The following is a 12129-nucleotide window of genomic DNA, read 5'->3' as shown; positions in this document are numbered from 1 at the left end:
CTTGCCAGCCTGATCGATGCCTAACTGCTCCCCTTCCTGCCTGGTCATCCCCAATTGCCCTCCCCTGCATGCCTGTTCCCCACCACACAACTGCCCTCCCTGGCCAGCCCGGTCACCCCTAACTGCCCTCCCCTGCAGGCCATCTTTGGTGGCTATCTTGTGCCTACATGGGGGTGGCCATCTTGTGCGAGGGTGTGATGGTAAATTTGCATATTACCTCTTTATTATATAGGATACTATGTTTTTCTATTTTAATTATTTTGGCTTTCTTACTTTTTTTGTGCTGTTTTTGATTCATCGATGATTAACTGCCAATTTTCTGCTGGTCTTGAGAAGTAGTCATTGCTTGTGATAAAGGCACTGGTAGAGAGCATGGGTAGTCTGTTACTTATGTATTTTCTCATTCAGTCCTTTGATTTTCATTCTCCATTCCTCAAATGCCCTCAAAATACACCCACATGCGTGCACACACACACACAGCACCATCTTCCTAAATTATTCAAATGTACTTAGTGCTTCTGATTTCAAAACTTTTCCACAAGTGTACAGCAAACATCACTGTGTTTCTTGGTGGTTGCTCACAATAGGTCCAGGTTCCATGTTTGTGCTCAACTCCCCCTGCAGTTTCTGTCACTGTGTCACCCAGCACACAGTAGTACATTGCAGAATCTGCCTGGTGGGCTGAGGCTTTCTCCAAGTGGAAGGCATTTGGTTGTTTTTGGTATGTGGCTTCAAAACCTTTGTTTCTTCCCTTTCCATTGACTGTTGCGGCTTTCAGGAGGAACTGTGGACTTTCTCCAGGATACTGAACATACCAGAAAAGAGTGGGGTACCCTGTGGCTGAATAAGTACAATTCACAGTCAGGGGAGCCCCTTCTAACAGAGTCACTTGGCCTTCCATCTGGGTCACTGAGTCTCCATGGGTTTGTCCTGGAGAAAAAGAAAAGAAATGTATATTATCCTGGACATGACACTCAGAAATAAAATTATGGTTAGAGAACTTGCTAATTTAATAAAAGAAAGAATCCATATTTTAAGAGGCATGTTACTTACCAAACACTAAGAGTACCACAGTTACTAAGCCCAGAGACGAGTTCATCTCTACAATGTCACCTAAATACTGTTCCTGATTCTTAACATGAAGAAATGTTAGAGTCACCATGAAACAATAAACTGAAGCCTACATTTCACACAGGAAATGTGTTTGTGTTGGGAAACAGCACCTCCTGGTGGAGAGGGATTGAAATGTTTCTTAGGTTACCACCCAAATACCACAGTTCTCATCTGTGACACTGAGGCACATGTCAGTTCTCAGCTGCGTTTAGAAATCTAAACAATGACTATCCGAAGATCTCAGGTCTTTTTTTTTTCCTTTGAGACAATACCTTAAAGAAGACCATTTAATATTTTATGCAATACTGGTTTGGCAATTAAGAACTCCTTCAGCTTTTTCTTGTCTGAGAAGCTCTTTCTATGTCCCTTGATTCTAAATGATAGTTTTGTTGGATAGAGTAATCTTGGTTGTAGGCCCTTACTGCTCGTCACTTTAAATATTTCTTGCCACTCCCTTCTGGCCTGCAAAGTTTCTGTTGAGAAATCAGCTGACAGCGTTATAGGAGCTCTCTTGTAGTTAACTAACTGCTTTTTCCTTGCTGCTTTTAAGGTTCTCCTTTTGTCTTTAAGTATTGCCTTTTAATTATAATGTATCTTGGTGTAGACCTATTTCAGTTCATCTTGTTTGTATGTCTATTGCCTTCAACAAGTTAGGGAAGTTTTTAATCATTATTTTTTTCAAATAGGTTTTTGACTTCTTGGTCTGTCTGTTCTCCTTCTGGTACACTTCCCATGATACAAATACTGGTACACTTGAAGTTGTCCCAGAGACTCCTTACATTATCTTCATTTTTTAAATTCTTTTTGCTTTTCTGATTGGATGCGTTTTGTTTTCGTGTATTCCAAATCACTGATTTGAGTCTCAGCTTCATCTACTCTACAGTTGGTTCCCTTTAAATTATTATTCATTTCAGTTAGTGTATCCTTCATTTCTGATTGGCTCATTTTTATGGTTCCCATGTCCCATTTTATGCTGTTGAAGTTCTCTGTAAATTCATTCATTCTTCCCCTAAGTCCATTAGCCATCCTTATAACCAGTGTTTTGAACTCTCCATCTAGTAGATTGCTTGTCAAAATTTTGTTTAGTTGTTTTTCTGGAGTTTTGTTCTGTTCTTTCATTTGAGACATGTTTCTTTGTCTCCTCACTTTGGCTGCCTCCCTTTGTTTGTTTCTATGCATTAGGCAGAGCTGCTGCATCTCATAGGCTTGGTAGAGTGGCCTAATGTAATAGGTATCCTGTAGGGTCTAGTAGTGGCACAGCCTCCCCCTTCACCTAAGCTTGGGCACTCCAGGTGTGCCCCCACCCCTGTGTAGGCTCTGTACACCCTCCTCTTGTAGGTGAGCCTACGAGATTGTTGTTAGCACATCAGTGTGAGGGATTTACCCCAGATCAATCTGCTGCAAGGGATTTACCCTCCTGGAGAATCAGCTGTGCAAGGGTCTGCCACACAGAGCAAGACTTACTTCAGTGGGACTTTGGGGGCTGCTAAGTTTGCCCCTTGAGTTTGTCACTTGTGGAGGTGATAGGGTGGTGCTTTGATGAGTCTGAAACTGTCCGTGGGTTGAATTGGCTTCGGGGCCTTCCAGGAAGTGCAGGCCAAAGTCAGCCACTGCCTGTGTTCTGCTTGGGGCCACTTGGCATGAGCTACAGAGCAACTTGAAGATGTCTGTTATTTATGCTGCCCTTGGAAGTGTCTGGAAGAGGCCAAGCTGTGAACCAAGACTGGCTAATGTTAGTGTCAGGTCTGGGGCCACTTAGGAAGAGGTATGGGGTATGCCAAGGCCAAATGCTGTTTGTTGGAAAGATTTGAGAGAAGTCTGAAGCATAAGCCAAAACAGGCTATTCATATGGAAAAGCCACTGGAAAAAGCTTGGGTGGGTCTACAGGTTGGGTAGGGCAGGTCTCAAGGAATTACTTGGATGGGGCAAAGAATGATAGCCAGGTTGATGGAGACTCAGATATGACTCTGTGGAGAAAGGCTAAAAAAGAAACAACGGCCTTTGTCCAGGAGAAAGCTGCCCACCAGCTCTTGCTCTGATGCCAGACATTTTAGGTCCTCCCTGTATGTCTCTGGTGCCTGTTGAGCTGCTGCCCCAGTGCTAGAGGTCAGAGAGAGTCCTAGTGAGACCATGCATGGGCCCTATAAGAACAACCTGGAACTCCAAAAGCCCTTCTCTCCTCCCGACCACTCCTAATATCACTCAGTCTCAATCCCTGCTGGTTTTTACAGCCAGAAGCTATGGCGACTTCTCTTCCTGAACTGGAACCCTGGGCTCGGGGAGGGGGCTTGCCTGGTGTGGAGCTGGGACCCCTCAATCCTCAGGGGGAACCTCTGCAGCTGAGATATACCTCTCAATTTTTATCCACTATACGTGGGTGTGGAACCAACCTGTTCTGTATTTCCATTCTTCCTACCAGTCTCGATATGGCTTTGTTATTGTATGCCTAGTTGCACGACTTCCATTCAGCTAGATTTCAGGCAGTTTCAAATGATGGTTGTTCGGTAGTTTAGTTGTAATTTTTATGTGGTTGTGAGAGGATGGGAGTAGTGCATTTACCTATACTGACATCCTGATCAGAAGGAGGATACATGATTCTTAGGCTCTTCCTAAGTGGCATACGTTCTCATCTCTGACTTTATTTATGCCTCATAAAAAAATCTGGACAATGACTATTATAGATTATCAGGTCTATTTATTTTCTTAGGACAATGCCTGACATGGGAATCCTTTAACAGAGCATCTGAGTATATATCTATAGTTGGAAGATATCAACCTTTTTGAGCATTTTAATGCAGTATTTTATATACTCATGTATCCATTGTGGGCCTGCCTACAATTCATTGAATGTCAAAAAGGGTTTGGGGTTGAAATCAGAGGAACTATAAAGAAGTCAAATCTTTACTGAGCGATCTTTACTCTTTAGCACTATACCCCAATATAGAACAGTGACTGACATTTATTACATGACTACTAAATATTTTTAAAATTAAACAGAAATAAACAGTCTTTCATTGAAGATTCACTACTACATGAGATATAGTATTCCTTGATTTTAAAATTATACAATTATAAAGAATGCTATTTTTTTAATGAAAGCTTTCCAGAGGGAAAAAGTCACACTGTCTTATCAATAGTCAAATATTTCTGAATTTCAGAATCATTAAAAATAAAAAGTATGAATCCTATACAGAAGAAACATCATAATTTAAGGTACCAAATCACTAAAAAAATGAACTGAGATCAGTATCTTATCCTCTCATTATTTCACTAACTCCAAGATAAGGTAGCCTCAAAAATGCTTTCTACTACCATCCATATGCCAAATTTTGTGGCCAAACTTTAATCAAATAATTCTCCCTGACAGGATAGAGAGCCCCAAAGATGTGTATTTACAGCAAAAGCCTGGAGCATAAGTTAAGGCTCTCTTCTTTCCCAGCTTTTCAAATTGTTAAAGCTATACCAGCTGATCTTCATGCAATAGCTGATATGTGTGAATTATTTAAAATTATAGATTCTTGTACCTCACCACTAATTTTATGAATCATATTTTCCAGTATTGAGACCCACCAATTTGCAATTAATAAACCTCACCCACATAGTTTTATTGCAGTCAACCTGATATTCGTGTATAAGATCTCATTTGTGATTACTGTCCTAGAGATTGATAGTTTTCAAAGACCAGGGAGAAATCTCTGGGATGCATGGGAAAATGTCCCTATGACTACACAAATTTTTAAAACTACTATTTTTCTATGAAGTGCCAGCATCAAATATGACAAATGTCCCTATGACTACATAATTTTTTAAAACTACTCTTTTTCTCTGAAGTGCCAGCATCAAAAGGAAGCACTTCTTTAATTCCCTTTTTACAACCATTCGTTTATAAAACAAAATAAAACTCTAAGGGTTATCGGGATAGAGTTCTGAAGAAGGACACATCTTTCTGTAAGGCCCTGTAAACGTTATCCATAGACATGTACATGAAAGCTCAGCTCTTTCCTGTAGTTCTCTCTCCAGAGATTTAGATAAAGATGCTTCATTGATCCTCAGAGTCCATGTGTGAATAGTCTCCTAGATGTACTCTTAAGAAATTCAGGCCCAGATAGTTAATTTCTCCTCCACCTTCCAAATCACATTGTCAAAACCCACCACAAAATTATGCTAGAAAGGAATTCTGGAAAGGCAGCTATGAAATTCTATTCTGATATATGAGGAGAAAAAAATAATAAGTTGGGATGATGCTGTTTTGAAAGTAAACTATTTAGCCTATGGATGTAATTGTATATGGAAGAGAAAACTGATGTTTTGACCAGCTGCTATGTTCAGTCCTTGCATCTATGATGAAACTGGATGTTGGCACTTATTTTAAAATACTACATGTAATTGTTTTGTATCATAATCATGTGATGGTTATGTGATCTATACAATGTATTCAAAATTCACAGAACTGCCCTGGCTGGGTAGAGCATTGTCCAGGTACACCAAGGTTGTGGGTTCAATCCCCAGTCAGGGCACATACAAGAATCAACCAGTGAATTCATAAATAAATGGAACAACAAATTTATGTTCTCTCTCTATATATATATACAAATTTGAGCAATCTCTCTCTCTCTCTTTCTCTCCCATAATCAAGAACTTTACACCAAAAATAGTCATTTTGATATGATTATTTAAAATAAAAATTAAAAACACTGAGATCAAAATGGTGAAATATGAATTTTCTACCATCTTCCCTCACCAAAAAACATTACATAATATTACAATCATACACTAAATTGAGTGCCTTTGAGAAAGCCCAAGAGTTCAGCAGAGAAGCTACACATGTGGAAGCAAACCTGAGATTGGGAGCATTTTAAAGGGCAAGAAGACCAATTTCACAATACCCTAGTCCCATGGTCAGCAAACTGTGACTCACGAGCCACATGTGGATCTTTGGCCCCTTGAGTGTGGCTCTTCCCTAATTAAGTTAATAACAATGGACCTACCTATATAGTTTAAGCTTAAAAAATTTGGCTCTCAAAAGAAATTTCAATCATTGTACTGTTGATATTTGGCTCTGTTGACTAATGAGTTTACCAACCACTGCCCTAGTCAAAACATCCACCCTATGCAGCACTGCTCAGCACCAAGAGAAATTTTCTAGGTCTGGCTTTCCCATGGGAAAAGTGAGAGCATGTTACTGAGTACCTAGCTCCCCCAGTTTGGGGGGACACTGTAAAAGAGACACACCTCTTTCTTGCCTCATCCAGAATACTGAAGTGTGCTGCCCAAACAGGAAGTGAGGAACTCCTGGGAGAACAGCAGCCAGGGCTCTCAGTGGGCAGTAATGGGACACAGATCTTATTAACCACCACACAGATGCCATTAGGAACCTGCCCACAAGCTGCTGAGAACACCTTGCCTGTGGAACCCCACAACTGGCCCACAAGCACCCCCAAAGCTCAGTGCCTCACCAACACACCATCCCATCCAGCTACCATTGCACACAGGAGGGCAACAAGAGTGAACTCCTGAACACAATGAGATACCACCTCACACCTGTTATAATGACCATTATCAACAAGACAAAAAAATAACAAGTGTTGGAGAAGTTGTGGAGAAAAAGGAACTCTCATGCACTGTGGAATACAAACTGATACAGCCACTATGGCCTACAGTATGGAGGTTCCTCAGAAAATTAAGCGATCAGTGACCATATGACCCAGAAATCCCTCTTCTGGGCGTCTATCTGAAAAATTTGAAAACATTTATTCAATAAAGATATATGTACCCCTATGTTCATTGCAGCTTTGTTCACAATGGCTATAACATGTAAACAAAGTGTCCTTAGATAGATGATTTGATAAAGAAGATGTGGTACATATATACAAGGAATATTACTCAGCCATTAGATAAGATGAAATACTGCCATTAGTGGCAACATGGATGGATCTTGAGAATATCAAGTGAAGTAAAATAAGTCAGAGGGAAAAAAATCAAGAACCATATGATTTCATTCATATGAGATATAAAACTGTGGCATATAAAACTAAAACAAAAAGATAAAAACAACAACTCATAGACACAGACAAGAGTATGGTATTTACCAGGAGGAATGAAAAAGGGGGGTGGGAGGGAAATAGAAGAGGGTAATGGGGTTCAAATATATGGTGTTTAAAACAGACTTGACTTAGAATGGTGAACACACGATGTAATATACAGATGATATAGAGCTGCACACTTGAAACCTATATAATTTTATTAATCAATGACACCCCAATAAATTTAATATATTTTTTAAAATGATCTTTTGCAAATGGCTAGTGAGCATACACAGAATGGGCTCCATGCTATAGGACTAGATGAAACCATGTAACTTTGAGCTATCAGCACTGTCCTAAGGAAAGCAAGTAAAAGGGAGGTTGTCAGCACCCAGTTTGGCTTTGCAGGATCAAGAGAGGGACAAGTTTGTAGTAAATTGACCAGAAATGGTAGAAAAAAAATACACTAATTATGGTGAAGATTTAAGCTTGAGTGTGTCTAAGTATGTACTGACTCTGCACATCTGGCTAGAGCATTTCTTTTTCTTCCTTTAAATCAGGGGTGGGTACTGTCCGGCCCACAGGCTGTATAAGGCCCTGGAAATCATTTAGTCTGGCTCTGCCTAAAGAACTGCAGGCAGGACTTGAAGTTCAATAAGTCTAGGAGCTTTTTTCATAGCAACATAAATTTATATTAAGTGAATTATATTAAACGAATGATGTTATAAATATCCAAATGGTCCTTTGCAGAATAAAGTTTCCCCACCCCTGCTTCAAATAAATTTTTACATAAGTGTGATAAAGCAGTTATTCCATAGTAATTTCACCCTCTCGCTTTCTCTTCTAATTTAAGAAGAATAATCCAATCAAAGAAAAGCCATATATTTCTGTTTCTCAGTCAGTCTTGGAAAGAATGTAGCAATCAAGAAAAAACCTTGCTTTTACTGGACTGGAGCTAGTGGTTATACTGAGGGAAATAATAAAACCCAACCTTTGAGGCGTTGGGTGACAATACTGGCCTTTTTTGTTCACATGTTGTAAACCTAATTTAATCTGATGACTTTCCTTATAAGAACAAAACAGTTACCTAAAGCAAAACAAAACTTAGTCAGAGGGATCATCTCACCATAGCAAAAGCTAGTTATGTCCATCCTTAGGAATAATATGAGATCTCAAAAATAGCCTACACTTGACTAGGGGTGGGAGAATTAGGGAATTGATTATATATGCAATATCTTTCATTCCAGTGATTTATCTATAACACTAGAAAAGATAATTTTTTTAAAAAAAGTAAAAAGAAGGTTGTGGTTAATAATTTTCATTCAGTCAAAGCACGAAGATGAGGCAGGGAGATTTGTAATAAGCTATCCCTAAATTAGCCCAATGCATTTGTTCAATCCACTAATAATAGTAATGTGGCTGACCAATACATACAAATAAAATTCCCATAAACTTCGGAAAGTAAGATTTCAATAAAAATGGGGGGATATTACAAGCCTGGGAATAAATTTAATTATCTTAAAATAATGAAGCTTTATCTAGTATGACAAAGATATCAGTGGAAAGAAATAGTATGTTCTTAAACAATGGATAAACAAATATACACATTAAAAAGATTTGTTATTCACCAATTGATTTATAAATTTAATTCTATCATAAAGCTTAAGTGAAAATTATGAATCAATAGAAGAATTCACCTTTCCTTAACAAACATCTATAATATCAATTATGTGAAAAAGTTTGTTAGATACTACAGCTATAACAGTGAATAAAACGCAAGTCTGTCTTTTAAATTCTGTGAGAAAGTCAATGTGAACAGATATATATAGAATTTGGTTAAAGAGAATAGATTTGTGAGTTTAATCTGACGCTCACATTCTAAAATCACATCTGGTCCGAATTTTCTCAAAAACACAAATAAAATATAGAATCTCTGGGCTCTAAAAGAAAACCAAGTCACATTTTTCTTAACAGAAATGTGGTCAGAGCACATAGAAAAGATTGTTGCAATTGGCCACAATTATAGAAGAAAATTAATATAAAAAGTTAAATTTATTACAATCACTCACAGACCTATTTAAAAGCAGATGTTTGAAAAGACTTGAAAAACAGAATACTCAACTCAGGATATAAGAAGTGAAAAATCATGAATCTAATAACAATGAAAATTTATAGAGTAATCCAAATATTAACAACATTATCTAAATACAGAATTATTAATTTTATATTTTTAGTATTTATATATTATCTATATTTGAAATAGAGGGTGGGGCAAAAGTAGGTTTACAATTTTAAAACAAATAATGCAATAATTAGTAAATTATAATACAAGAATAAACTCTGCTTAGTGTACTCACGACTGTAAACCTACTTTTTACCCTACCCTGTATAATGACTTAAAATCAGAAAAATAAATGCCATTTTCAAAACATAATATTATCTTTAGTAAATATTATGATATTGATACTAAGGAGTTTTATAGGAGAGATATCTAAATAGCAAATGTAAAGTCATCTTTAAAGTCTCAATTTCAACATTATGCAACAGTCATTGAACAAAATGTTCTAACACTTCCTGGGTCATCTTGAAACTAACCTTCCTATTATGTGTTTTTAACATACAACACATTAGATTCCACTTGCAGACAATTTCACAAATGCTGTGCTTGCAGGTCTGTCCCAGGCAGAGGGGGCTGCCCCACTCGCAGGTTTGTGTACAGGATGCAGGTGCCTGGGAAGCAATGTGTACTCGCTGCACAGAAGTAGACAGCTGAGTCTCCAGGTTGGGTGGCTGCGATGTGCAGGGAGAGATGTTTGGCCGCCTTATTCATGAAAACAGTGAGTCTTCCAGCTTGGATTTTGTCCTTATTTGAAAGAATGTGTATACTGAGCTGGGGACCTTTTCCAAGTTCTTGCTTATACCAAGGGAAGTAGTTTGAGGCACTGTCGGAATAAGAACAGTTGATAACAGCGGTGTTTCCCTCCTGGACATTCAGGGTAGAAGGATGCTGATCCACTTTCTCTCCGTGGCTGACCCCTATGCAGAAAGAAAAAGCCAGAGAAAGGAGAACAGTGACCAAATCATTATGCTTCAGAATTTTCTTTTTCTACAGTAACTTTTTATAAGGAAGTCTGAATAAATCCAGTGTTGCTTCTAAAGAATATCCACTAATATATTCTGTTTCCCATAAGCCCTCAACTCACGGTCCAGCTGCAGCCACAAGAACATGAACAAAGCTCCAATGGACGTCTTCATCATTCTTCCTACTCAGGAGCAATTGTGGACCTGCAATCACAGCCAGGGGAGCTACTGCTGTTACCCAGTTCCCCCTCCTTTCCTCTGACCATCACAGGGGTTTCTCACATTCTACCCAGCCAATAAGGAAAAGACTGTGCTTCTGCCAAAGCCTGTTCATTCAGAATCCACTAAAATGCACCCTCCACATGTTCTGCATCAGCAGACGTGCACTGCCATCTTGTGGTTACATTCACAAATACGGACCTTGCTGTTAAATGTTCTCTTTCTGTTACCTTTGAGAGACTCGGACATGCAAAGGCAGCAGTAAATGAAACAAATTAACGTTTACACCAGAGATTAACTTTTATGTAGATCAAGATTTCTATCCTTGCACACTACTGAGTCATTGTTAATATGTTGTATAGAAGCAGATGCTGCTGGTATTTGTTTGACAATGGCCTGGTACAGCAGAGTACAAGGGAGGAGATCACTTGATATTTCAAGTGCTTACTTGCTCACGCTGCTCCTCTAAGCTGGTCTTGCCTGTGACCTTCCTATTCCCAGAGAACTGACAGCACCAACATCAAAATGAGGCATCTTCCATCAACAATGACCGTGAAGGAAAGTAAAACATTCAAATCTAAATAAGGGAGCAGGGGGATATTTTCCATGAGTTATTATATTTCAACCATAGGAAACAATTTGACCCATAGATTGGGTTGATTTGTAATGAGAAATCTGACATGCTTTAAGAAATGTTTTCCAATGCTATATTGAAAGAATGCAGCTTCTGAGAAAACATCAGGATGCAGATTCAGAAAATATAAACACAGGTATGTCTAGTCTTGAAGTGGCTTCATTTTCTCATATAAAAATGGGTGGTATATTTTAAAATGCAATTACTGACCCATATCTATAATGAAATTTCTTCTAGAGTATAGGCCCACTCTTCTAGCATATACTCCTACTTCCCTGGCCATTGCTGGCTCAGATTTCATAATCTATCATTTTATTTCCAAACTCCACTACAATGTTCTTTTCCCAAGACGTTGATAATGTCCCTCAGTCCTGTGAATTTCTAGAATTATCTTTTTCTGCCCAAATCCCTCCTTGTCCTCTTTATTTTCTTGAAATGTTTTAATTACTTCTGTGAGAATAAATCTAGTGGTAAATTAATATTGTCTCTGTCTACTAAGGGACAAACAGAAACTTACCCTAAAGAACTGGTCATTAGAAATGGTCCCTGGAAAACCAAGACTACCTCATTTCCAGAAGTGGAGCTCCTTTCCTGTCATTTGAACTCTCTGTTCCTCTGGAATTACAAATAAATTGGATCTTTCTTCCAAATCTCAAACCTTTACATATGTATAAAGACAGCTGTGGTGAAGAATATAAGATCAATATCCTATATAATAAAAGGCTAATATGCAAATTATCCACACACTGGGAGTCCAACCAACTGGGAATTAGATGTGCGCTGACCACTAGGGAGCAGTGGGGAACCTGGGAGGTGTCAGCATTGCAGCACTAACAGTGGAGGTGCTGCCGACCCCAGATGAGAGCCTATCTGTGACAGGATGGTGGAGCAGGTGAGCGGGAAGCATCAGGCCAAGGCAGGTGCAAGCAGGGGCCCCTATCACCCCACCCGTCGCTCCATAGATAGGCCCAGATTGTCAGCCAGGCCTAGGAACCCTATTCTGTGCATGAATTTTAAGCACTGAGCCTCTAGTATAAATATAAGTGAATATATATAATA

The 12129-nt window shown here is 38.8% G+C and overlaps 2 gene segments (V, D, J or C); both read right to left on the bottom strand.

Moving 5' to 3' along the window:
- Positions 1–499: 499 nt before the first annotated feature.
- On the bottom strand, positions 500–1162 carry LOC102752859. The segment is given in 2 exon segments: positions 500–930; positions 1054–1162. Coding segments are annotated over 2 exon segments (540 nt in total).
- Positions 1163–9594: 8432 nt separating this feature from the next.
- On the bottom strand, positions 9595–10433 carry LOC102752574. The segment is given in 2 exon segments: positions 9595–10172; positions 10340–10433. Coding segments are annotated over 2 exon segments (441 nt in total).
- Positions 10434–12129: the final 1696 nt, after the last annotated feature.

Source organism: Myotis davidii, unplaced genomic scaffold, assembly GCF_000327345.1.
Source record: "Myotis davidii unplaced genomic scaffold, ASM32734v1 scaffold4682, whole genome shotgun sequence".
Classification (NCBI taxonomy): domain Eukaryota; kingdom Metazoa; phylum Chordata; class Mammalia; order Chiroptera; family Vespertilionidae; genus Myotis; species Myotis davidii.
This window is presented reverse-complemented; position numbering and strand designations above follow the sequence as displayed.